Source organism: Montipora capricornis, chromosome 12 (genome assembly GCF_036669925.1).
Source record: "Montipora capricornis isolate CH-2021 chromosome 12, ASM3666992v2, whole genome shotgun sequence".
NCBI classification, from domain to species: domain Eukaryota; kingdom Metazoa; phylum Cnidaria; class Anthozoa; order Scleractinia; family Acroporidae; genus Montipora; species Montipora capricornis.
This window is the reverse complement of record NC_090894.1, coordinates 5,100,241-5,112,491: the sequence shown is the minus strand read 5'-3', so window position 1 is coordinate 5,112,491 and position 12,251 is coordinate 5,100,241. Positions and strand designations below refer to the sequence as shown.

The following is a 12,251-nucleotide window of genomic DNA, read 5'->3' as shown; positions in this document are numbered from 1 at the left end:
TGAAAGTATCCTTTTTTTTATCTATTTTTCACCGTCAATGAATCAGTATTTTTGTATTGCTAGAGGCAACCTAATCTAAATGTTGAAGACCCAGAACCGCCTTTTCTCTGGAACTATTTTTTTTCTCTTTCTTTTTTTTTTTTTTTCCTTTTTTGTTTTGTTTTTGTTTGTTTGTTTTTCCACGGTTTTGTCCCGAAAACAATTGATAGTGTATTTTTATGAAAAGTGTATTTATGGTCACTGAGTTTGTTTGCCGGCATTCCACGTGCACTTTACTAACCTGAAAGAAACATGACTTTAAATAGAAAATAACTGGTTGAAAATCCATTTGAAGATGAAGCAACAAGGCGGTTATTTACAAAGTGAAGCCGGGATTCGATTTCGTGGTCACCGAAGACAAACCTAGACACAGGGATCGGAGCTCAGCGCAACCGAATGCAACTCCAATGCCGTTATCACTTGACCATGCCATCGTTATCTATCTCACAGGATATGTCCATTTGTTATATGGAAGGGAGTGTTTTACCGGGACATATTTGAAACACTCGTAGAATCAAGACGACCGCTACCTCCGGGAACCGAGTGGCGTACTTTTTGTGTGTAACATGAGCGGTTTTATTAGACAAAGACACCACGATACCCGCCTTTTTCCCCTCCTCTTTTTGTCGGTACTAATACTCAGTATTCGCATTAAACCCTGCATTTCAAACTCTATCGGCCATGTATATTTGGCTTGAATATCCTCTATGTTCAAAATCTCGACTTCGCTTGCAAACAACCGTTTTGCATGCCTCCCGTCGGTGGAAATTGTGTAAATCTATTATGTTCAACAACTTGCTATGTGTCTTGTTGGCCCTAAAAATCCTTTCGAAGGACATATCCAATTTAGCATTTGTTAGTCGATTCCTCCCTTCTTGACTTACTCAGCTTCTTCTGGTGCACATTCAATGACAAGAAAAACACAGTTGGCTAAGATGGTAAGAATAACAAACGATTCGAAATATCTAAAATCAAAGTTAAGGGGTTAAATCCGGTTTATTTTGCATTTCAGTGGCATTGCAGTGAGTTCGCCTAGTATATTTTTAAACCTCTTCTTTGACATTGTTGCATCAATTCGCTATATCTGGGAAATTTTGGTTGTAAAAGTCATTCAATTTCCGGCATTTTAAGGTTATTTTTTGCAGGAGTCGAGGTTCCCTTTTGGGAGACAATTGCGAATTTTGTCTCTAATCATTATTGGATTGTGGACTTCGGTTTGACAGGTGCAAAAGTTCAGTTACTCCCTAAATCAGGTATGCACTTATTTTCAGCTCTCAAAGGATACCGATTAGTCACTACACTAATAGCAAAACGTCTGACAGGGCTGAGGGGCTCTAGGAGACCCAATGAAGGAGCCTTGCTGAATCTGTAAACTTGATCTGAGCGTGATTTTCCACGGCGACGAATCACAATAAATGTATGGTTGCATGGGACCTACGAAAACAACATACTGAATCAGTGATTAAAAAATTACGTAATTCAGCAGTTATTTTTAAAGGGTTAGCAGTAAGAATATTTATAGTATGATCCATATGGTTGAATAAGGAAGGGAGCTGGGTTCAAAATGTACGAAATTTTGCTTCCTTTGCACGACAGCGTCCTGCCTAAATTAGCCAGTATCAAAAATACCATAATACTGTTTGTTTGTCCCTGTAAAATTTTGCATAAGGATTGTTTCCAGTTTCTCTTAGGACCATTGTAAGTCCCAACAGAAATAAAAAAAACAATGCATATGCAAAAAAAATTGGCGACAAACAAGGAGTAGCATGTTCTTTCTTTGGAAATCCACGGAGTTACAGTTTTAATCCTTGCATTTGCCATTATTCCAAGCAACGGCATAACGTTTCGGCGTCTTTTTTTTTTTTTTGTAATTATACACCAATTTTATCTAAATCGTAATACCACATTTTAGTTTGGAACGCGTTTAAGGCTGCGGTAAAAAAAAAAAAAATGTATTCTCTTGGATGAATTAGCGTTATCGTTGTCAGAACAAGTATCGTTTAATCGTAACGGTTATCATTATGTTCATAATCATTATCATCGTCGTCATCATCATCACCATCATCATCATGAACATCATTAGCGTCATGACCAACACTAGCAGCATCATAGCTCACTTCAACACAATCATCGCCATTATCATCACTACCACATTCACACCACTACCATTCCCACCATCGTCAACAATACCATGTCCACTCATTCAAAATCGCCATGATAATTACCACCACCCAGGGGTTGCGGAGAGGGTGGGCCCGGGGGGCTCCCCCTCCCTCCCCCCAACTTTTCTCTACGGTGTTGTTTTCTCCTAAACCCCTCCCTTCTCCCCTCACACTTCAGTGATCCAAACCAAAACGTAACGCCCCTCTCCCCAATCTAAAACGTACTCCTCGGCGCCTGCCACCAACTTCGTTATGGCAACCACCATCATCATCACTACGGTGACCACCATCAAAATTTTATGGACTGTCCATCATGACCGATGATAACTGAGGAGTCGCTGGCATTTATTTGACATGGTCGTTAATGATAGCCCTTTATCTGTGCTGACCATATGGCATCCGATAATATCACGAACACATAGCCTGCAGGTGATGCCAGCCTTAGCGGCCCGTGACGTGATTGATTACTCGTTTCAAATATATTTTATTTTGGCATTATATTTAAATTACTATCCAGCGTTCCTATTCACCGTGCAGTGGAACCCTACGCTACTGGCTATGGACCTCTTTCACCGTTATTAGTACCGGCACCCCCTGTCCATTTCAGCTGGTTCTTGGTAATAATGAAGGGGTAGTTTCTACAGAAACTGTGATGCTGCGTCGGTGGGGAAGTAGTATACAAAAGTTTGGTTTTATCAACGGATCCGCTCTGACGAAGGGCTAACGCTCGAAACGTCAGCTTTTAGAATCTCTGTACGGTGGCCAATTTACATTATCAACTCCGTTGATAAAACCAAATTTTTGTATACAGGTTCTTGGTAATGATCGTTTCCATACTTGCGCGTTCCATGATCAGCGCTAAACATTGGGGACCTAATCGGTCCAATATAAATTTACAATAATTGTCAATAATTGTGTTTCAATTGACAGTTGGTCGGTGTTGGAGCAGTTTGTCGATAGAGTGTCACTATTTCAACGGAGTACAACGGAGGTAGGCTGATAGAAAATGAAGTTATTGCAATATGGTATATTATCCCGCAGAGGCATTAGTCTTTTTACTTGCCAAGGGATGAATCGAAGGGGCAACCTCGAGTCGATAAATAATTTTGTCGTCAACTGTGCTTTCACCTGTGACATAACTTCTGGGAAATTTAAATTTGCGTAGTATTTTCAAGTCTTTGCCATTAATAATGACCACCAAGAGAGGATGAGGTCCTCAGGTCTTGTGACTGTCGGTTCTCCTATCTCTCTTTTGCTCCTATCGTGGGCTTGACGTAAAACTTCAGTTTTTTTTTTGCAGTCTTCGGGATCCAAAGGCTTTTTGTAATTCCGTGCCCCTATTGGTAATTAGTTGAATGCCTGCCAGGATCAGGATCTTTGAACAACATTCTCAGACTCCTTACTTCTAGCTTGGAGTCGAGATAATTTAAACATCATTACTCGATTTTATGTACATTCCCGTTCGTCGTATCACCCAAAAGTTTTAAAGCAGAGGTTATGAAATAGCTCACCCTGTTTAACTGTTTTTTTTTCTTAGTGTGAGGCTTTCGCTAACGCTAGTATATTTCTGGACACTGAAACTCTTGCCTTCATGGTGTCCGGAAATCCTTAAATCTGTCTACTTTATCAAAAGCTAATTTCAAATCAAGAAACACATCATTAAGACCGATCTGCCCGCTTATTGGATTTTTCTTGAATTTGTATCACACTAAGTTTCATTTTATTGAGGCAACTATCTCTTCTGAAACCACTTTGGCTGCCGTGCAAAGTTTCAGCGGAGTTTTCATCATTAATATTGTTATTACTCTTACTAATAATATGTAAAAATTATCGTTATCATTACTCTTCCGATGCCTGCGTCGAAATCCACCAGTGGTTTGCTAATAAAGAACGAAGGAACTCGAACCACTTTGGCACTTTCCACGTCTTCATCCGAGGATTCCGAGTTCTCAGATTTCCTTTCCATTTCTTCGTCTTCAAAATGAACTCTTTTAACCGACGACCCTTCGCCTTTTGACGAGTCTGGCTGTTCCTTTCTCCCAGGTTCCTTAATTGGGGCTGATTTTTCAGTTCTCCCTGTGAAAGAATGGAAAAGTAATAAAAACACAAAGCAATTGTGAATTGGGAAATGAATTGATTTCAAGTGTTGCAATGAATGTCTAACACAACAAAAAGAGAGAGAGAACTGTAGCCTAGATGACCTGTGCAACGCATATGCAAATGCAAGTGAAATGGCAAAAGTCAAGAGAAACTTTTCAGTACACTAGACACGCAACGACAAGAAACATAAGATATACGCACGGTTTAATTTTAACCGACGAGGGATGGAATTGGTATTGCGACCTTACATTCGCGTTTGCATCACGGTAATGCACCGGCGTATTTCTTGGCGCCTTTATTTGGATTTGGATTTGCGTTTGCGTCACAGTTATATTTATCGACGCGGATATCGACAGAAACGTCACCACAAAATATAACGTTTTACCATCGTAAGCCGTTTGCGATTATTCCATTTTGTTCACGTCTTACTATGTGGGCGAAGTATCTTACAAATGAATTGGTTACGAGCGGGTTCAGGATAAAAATAGATTTTTTTCCCGTTTATACACCCTTCCTTTGGCAGTCCATCGATTCGATGATGACTGTTATACAGAGGGGTTTTTTGTGCATTTACGAAGGTGGGCCGCAAGTCCTGCATTTGAACGGCAAAGCCGCCCACAGATGCAGCATGCATGCCCGGTTGATGTTGCAAGAGTGTGTCTTCTTTCATGGGCTCCATGATATTCCACCAGACGCTTCCCTTCTATGCATCCGATTGATCTCCTCACCAATGCTCTCCAGTTGCTTCTATTGGAGGCAGCTTCCTCCCAGGTGTCAGGGCAAATTTCTGTGTTCTTCATGTGTCTCTTTAGTACATCTTTGAAGCGGAGCTTCTGTCCTCCTTGTCGTCAAACAAGCACGTCAAAACCTCGTCAAAACCTCGAATATGGTCATTTTTCGTCGTTGGCCATGTTTTCACGACAGCCGTTGACTCGCTTAACATTCCTGAAAGTGGTTTGTTTTCAGACTTAGTTTAGCGACAATAAAATGATACGTGCTTTCATGGAAGATATTAAATGAGGATAGAGCACGTGCCAATACAATAATAAAAATAATTTTAAAAAAGTAACTACGGTCTCGGTCACAAATGTTGTAACACAGACGACAATTTGCCCCCTCTCCACCTTCAATGCTGATGTTTATGGGTTGGAGTGCAAAAACCAACCGATAAATGCAACATTGATTGGAGGGAGGAGGAGGGATACGTTATTAGGGACTTTAAGATCTACGACGCGGTGGTCGACGAGAACGCCACGAAACAACAATATCATTGGTTAAAAGAGGAAAAATAATCGTGCTGCACGTGCTCGTGCATTTTAGCTCATATTCGTGCGGTTCTCTGCGCAACAACGACGTGAAATCACCAAATTTGAGGTTTTGACGACAACGTGAGCGGTCAAATGTGAATTTTTCGTTCTCTATTTTTGCTCTGAAACCGCTCGTACCAATTTATTTTTAGGATACTTCGGCCACATTGTAAGACGCGAACGAGATGGCCAAACCGCGAGAAACTTACGTAGTGCAACGTTATATTTTGAGGTGACGTTTTCGTCGACGTCGGCGTCGGCGTCGTAGATCTTAAATATTAAACTCCCTATTAACAGCTTTGATGCGCTTCACTTGCTGTTCAAGCGAAATGTTACAACTATTTCTGACTATTTCCAATTTGAATAACTTCAAACGACTTCTGATCGGCCGAAGGTAATTGCCAACTGGTTTATGCTACCTGTTTTGCATTGGTGGCTTAAATTTAATGAGAATTCTATGAAAATTAGCCGACTCGCTTAACCTGGGAAAGGAACTGTTCTTACGAAATTTTCGGTTGTCACTTGCTAAGCGACCTGAAAAACCGCTCGTGAAAGCACGGCCGTTGTTATAATAATCGCCCTTTCTCGCAGTCGGAGACTGAATTACTAAGGGCGCAGCTCAAGGAGGTCGGACCGATGGAGCTGTGCTGCCGGCTAGGCGCTCGGCCCATGAACACGACCTATGTATGACCTCGGAGCACATCACCACAGCCTGATGGAATAGGCCGGGAGTCGATTTTGATTTTGAGGAGAGAGGAAAACCGGAGTACCCGGAGAAAACCGTCGGAGTCAGATTGAGATGGACTGAAACTCAGCCCACATACGACCCGAGCCAGAGTTGAACCCGGGTCACAGAGGTGGGAGGCACGGTTGATGACCACTAAACCACCCTGACTCCCCTGACCTCCCCTGTTATGGAGGGTATCGCAAAAAAATATGCTAAATTGCTTTCAACACGTGCAGCTCGGTCTTTTCCTTGTCTAACCTATGATATTATTGTTTAGTTGCGTTGACATTGCAAACGCCATAGTCGCTTCCTAAAACAAACTCCCTAATGAGGCTTCAGTACGTTAGTCAGGCCTTGTGAATTTCGTTAAAGTTATTTTATAAAGTCTTAAAAGTAGACGACGACCCCAGACTATATTACTTCACATGAAGTTATCTGGAGCGCGAGAATACTTCTGCCTACTCGAAACTCTTACTTGATTTTACGTTAATTCAGAGCGAGCCTGAGTGGACTCTCATGCTGAAACAAATTTATTTTTATGTAAAAATTCACAAATTTAAAGGGATGGAATGGGCGTTTGCCTTTCTACTCACTTTGACGAAAGCAAACTTGACGACAGCACAAACTACAAGCGTTTGGCCGCAATAAACTAGTTTAAAATATTTTGAGACTGTCACCGTGCGAGGTACTTCATGCCAAAAAGATAAATGAGGATAAAGTAAAAATAAACCTATTACGTAATTGAAAACTCCTAAATGACGGCTGTGTTAGAGTTACTGTACTCAACTTACTCCTTGCTACAGGAAACAAACGCGCACGGTACCTCAATCACCACAGGTAGCAAGAAAACGTAATATATATGTTCCGACAACACGAGAAAAAAATAACGTTTCCTGGCTATCAGCTTTAGCAAACACTTTTGACAGAGCTAACTGGCATATGTAATTCAACACTTCGTCAACGGTATTTTGTCCTTAGAATTATCCATTCTAAAGTGCTTACATTGCGAGACAAACCGGCTTATATGCCATCAAAAATTAATTTATTTAGCAGACCTGTCTCAATGATTGTTTCCCTTTTCTAAAATAGCTTAAGAATATTAAGCCATGCATAGTGAGTGGCTTTGAGACCATTTTGTTCTTTGTGGTGCGACGACATCAAAATTTGAGACTTTCGGCATCCAAGAACCGGTAACATGCACAATTACCACGTTTTCTCTTTGGGCAGTTAACGGTAATAAAAGAAACAGAAAAGATGGACAGCGACTCTCACCAAAGCGTTGTCCTTTGTGACTTCAAAATCTGAAAACGTTTAAGTCGGAAAAAACAAACTACAGTCGAACGCCGAATGTTGTACTCAACAACTTGACATTTTTGGTCACGAGAGAGATAAAATTTCAGAAAATTGGACCAAAAAAAAAAAAAACCAACAACTATGATATTTAGTTTACCCTGGTGCGTAAAGCCTAATGTTGAGTAGTAAAAAGTAGTCTGTATTAGCATATCAAAGGTTATCAACGAATTTTACTTTATATAGATAGTACAAATAAAAAAAAAAGGGAAAAAAAATTGGAGAGGAAAAACTCGTTAAGCTACTTGGGTATGTTTGCTTCAGATGTGTAACAAAGCTCGTTAGCTGCCTGTATACGACATTCGATCTTTCCAAAGGTGGAATCGACGAGGTAATCCGAAGGAGTTAGATTATGTAAAGAAAAAAACAAACAAAAAAACAATTCTCGCCGCACAGTTAATGGAAAATGTCTGAGTGTTATTATTATAAACTAAGACGATTCTATGATATATGTCGAAAATTTCTTACTTTAAGGTCTTTTACCATGTAGCCGAAAATAAATAAGAATAGTAGCACTTCAAAAATTGAAAATTCGCTGATAAAATATTCCGCAAGAGCAGTACTTCATCAGTCTTCCATTAAGCCAGAACAAAACCACGGCCAAAGGCTTCGAAAGGCGTAAAATATTGCTTTTACAGAACTATGAAAAGTTGCAAACAGTAAACGAATTATAACATAGAGGATAAAAATCCCATTATAGAGCTCATGTCGAGCTAAACTTTTGTGGTTATAGTCAATTCACACTTTCATTTTGTTTTTTTTGTATTTTATTTTATAATTTTTATTTTTTGTATTGGCAATAGGTTAATGATGCTGTTAACTGTGCATGTACTGCAAAACTGAGTTTGGAGAGTACTGTCTCGCTGCACCTCAGGCAACTCTCACGCTCATCGCGAGCTCTTGGAAATTGTCGCGTGCATCATAACCCGATTAAAAGAACGTTAATGGCATGGACCCATAGTTAAATTTCTAACGGTTGAATTATGTATAATGTGGTGATTACGCAACTTTTAACGGTACACAATTTTTGAACGGCTATCCTCGACGATAAGTACACAATTTTCGAACCGCTCTCCTCCACGGCCTCATTTTCAGCTAAAATTGCATAAGATGGTACACACAGATATTCCACTCAACCGTTATATCCGCACGGAATATAGGCGAAAGAAAGAGCAACCTCGTTCCCAGGGTCCTCTCTGAGAGGACTCTGGGAACGAAGTTGAAAAAAGAGCACTATTATTTGTACAAAGCCTTAAAGCTTGTTAGTTGTCATCCGAAAGGCCGATCCATGAATGTCCATGAATCTGATTATCAGAAATGGCATTATCCAAAAAAAGGTTTGTTTGTTTGTTTGTTTGGTTTTTTTTTTTAATAAAATCTAACTCTCCCTAGCTTAATTAACATTTCAGAGTTTAGCTTAAAGTCTTAAGTTAAATGCATCGCCTCCTCAACCGGTTGGAGTATATCACGATGCAACTGACTTTGGTATCTTAGTAATATTGCTCTTGTAAAACCCTGTCTTCTTTTCCTCAACCCATGAACGTGTCTGGAAAGAACAAAATCTATTCCAGCCTTCACCATAAAATACACCAAATGCAAGACTTCGATGGGTGATTGACCTTGCAGCTACAATTCAGACAAAGCGCGAGTGATCAGTTTTGAGTTACTTTCATGGAGTCATCTCATCCATAACAACAATACAGTTGGTATATCTAACTGACAGAGTTGATGAGAATAGAAAATTGTAGTGAAGATGTGACCAAAACTATCAAATTTAGCTTTAGAATTTCATTTTGGCTAACATCCAATCAGAAGCTACGGGTTTTTTTGGAAAAATAATCGGGGAACATGATCTATTTTAAACCATTTTGGGTTTAATTTAGGCTTGCTCTCGACAAAATAATAAGGTATAAAATGCACTGAAATTAAAGGCCTCGTAAAATATATGCATGTACTTTTGAACATGCTAGTTTACGCAGATATTGGAGTCACGGTTGTCGGAAGTTGAACAGGAAATGTAATCGCTCTTGTAATATGCCCAACACTCGAAAACCCTTATTTGAAGAACAAACAATTTTATGTTCATCCAGGAAGTCATAGAAGACCGGCATATGCATAGCGATTATATTCCATAATTCTCAGTTGCATATCATAGGAAATGCGCAAATAGATTTGCTTGGATTGATACTTTGCATCGCACGAGAAAAAAAGTAAGAGACAATTAAGGTCTTCATGACGATTGTTCTACGTTGAAACGTTAGCGGGAAGTAGCTACGAAATTTACAATTAGTGACTAAAATATACAGAGGCTCGAAGCAATTAATACCTTTTAGGATATATTTCGACCCACGAACATGAAATTCCTCATTTAATTGTACATTCAAATTACTGGAAAATATAAAGACATCTCGTTCATCATCTCTGTGTCAATATGCACTTACCCCTACAACATAACTGCCCAAGTAAAGATAAAACAGTATTATATAAAATCCTTAAGGACAAGCTTTGTATTTCTTGTGTAAAAAGAAATCGTGTTGTCATTTTTTTCTTTCAAAAAGGGCTTCTGTTGGCTTCAGCCTGAAGTTAAATTTTGTCTTCAAATCCCGACATGTTAATACATATTTGATTTTGTTCACTGTCCAACTGATTTTTTTTTTTTTTTAATGATGAGTATAAGAAATGTACAAGATGCCCAAATTTCGTGTCTTCTCCAGTGTATAAAACATGATAAAAAGGTTTTTTAAAGTCCCAGAATAAGAAACGCTTTGCAACTACAGTTTTACGATAGAACTCTTGAACTAGGCCACAAATACACTGTTATTTGTAACAACCAGACCACCTTTGTAAGACTTAATGAAAAGGAAAACCACTACCAAGAGATTCCTTCATATTTAGTCTAACGAAAGCTTGGTTAGGTCTCTACAGAGCGGATGAGTAACGAAAAGAAGTGATAAATTTGCGGTATGTTTGTTTTTAGAGGTTAACATTTCATAAGCAAAAAATACACGCATGAATGAATTCCCACCTGCAGTTAAGTCCTCTCGAAGTCGTGGCACATCGTACAAGAAGCATCAATGAAAGGAAACAAGAATCTTACAACCGTGATATATCAAATACCAACTTTCAGTCGTGGAGGAGCTGTCAAATTTTTGGGTATGTACAAAGAAAGTGTAATTTGCTGCTCTAATTTCTCAACGCGGTAAGGAAAGACTTCCCGCTTTCCCCTCAATGATCATAACTTATTTACAAAGCCTTGAGGACGCAGCGGCGAATCATTGATTGAACTCATTCGACAATCTGTAAAACAAATGTTGTCAATAAACGCTCACCATAAGAGGTGCTAGATAAATTATTTTCTTTGTGTCAATAGGTCTAACTGTCGTAACTCCCTGCAAAAATTCTGCACGACTTTAAATCTCTTTCACTTTGAGGTTTCAAACCACAAGTTGTCATTTCTTAGCGTGATCGAGGTACAGCCAAGCGAATAATATAGACAATAATAATCTATCTTTTGTCTTTTATTGAGAAATACGTTGGATAATTTATTCAGAACTGAAAGAATCCGCTGCCATCATTTTAGCTCAAAGGAAAAATGCCGGGAAGAAAAAAACGTTTTGTTGCTTCCTCAAACCCTGGTAAACTGAGGCTTGTTTAATTCCGTCCATCTTCTTAAGCAATTGTTTAAAAACTTTATAAGAAACAGTGCTCTCACTTGTACTTTTAAGATACAGATTTCCCGTAGAGGAACGGTTTAATTAAAGGAACGTATTCTATATTGCAATTTATGACTCAGGAATCTATCTCTTCAGGCAGTAAAATTAGAGTCCTTCAAAAAGAATTAAAAGTGCTATGTCTAATGTCATACTTTCACAAATTTAGCTTTTCTAAATAAAATTAACCAAACAACTTTGGAGCGATAAAGGTAAACACACTAAGGAATATGTAGACTGGATACTGAATAAATTTAAATACTTTTCAGCGTCTATTTTTTGAGGCCAAAGGCAAAACAATATTTGAAAAAATACAAACCTATAAGAGAGCTTTTTACGAACATGATAGCGCCGGAGAAAATCAAACTCTGCTTGATTCTTTCTTGAGCGACTTTCAATCCGAATAAATCAGCATTTAACAAGAGTTTATGAATAACTGAATGGCGATGTTTAAAGTAAGATGAGCTTGGCTGTCATTGTTCACGCCTCCCACCTGCCGGTGGGCCCATAACTTATTTAGTGTTAAAAACACATCACGTACCGTCGAAATTTGTCATGTGATATGACTCAGCATTGTCGCCTTAGTGTCTAATGATCTATCTAAGAGTATTAAGTTAAACCAGAAGCACGTGACCTTGAAGTGTGTAACTTGAAACTCTTTTCCTTGGAACAAATCTGGGGATTTTAGGACAACAATTTTATGCCCAAATATGGACAAAAATTAAGATCGAAGCTGCACGCGCCGGGTAAATTCATCCTTCATCTGAAACACACCGGACCACCCCTGTCTGTTCTATCAACTGACCTTACTGAACATTATAAAAAAATGTGACATGCTAGGCCGATTAAATAAATA

At 39.0% G+C, this 12,251-nt stretch overlaps 1 protein-coding gene across 1 annotated transcript in view; it reads right to left on the bottom strand.

Annotated features, from left to right (window-relative positions):
- The window catches only part of LOC138026321 (sodium channel protein 1 brain-like), a 37,501-nt gene extending 25,682 nt beyond the window's left edge, over positions 1-11,819 (bottom strand). The window contains exons 1-4 of the mRNA XM_068873616.1: positions 11,715-11,819; positions 4,045-4,277; positions 1,325-1,473; positions 924-1,004 (exon numbers count right to left, since the gene is read on the bottom strand). Of these exons, the coding sequence (XP_068729717.1) occupies positions 924-1,004; positions 1,325-1,473; positions 4,045-4,277; positions 11,715-11,739 (488 nt within the window). The 5' untranslated portion in view covers positions 11,740-11,819. The remainder of the gene's footprint in view (positions 1-923; positions 1,005-1,324; positions 1,474-4,044; positions 4,278-11,714) is intronic.
- Between the last annotated feature and the right edge of the window lie 432 nt (positions 11,820-12,251).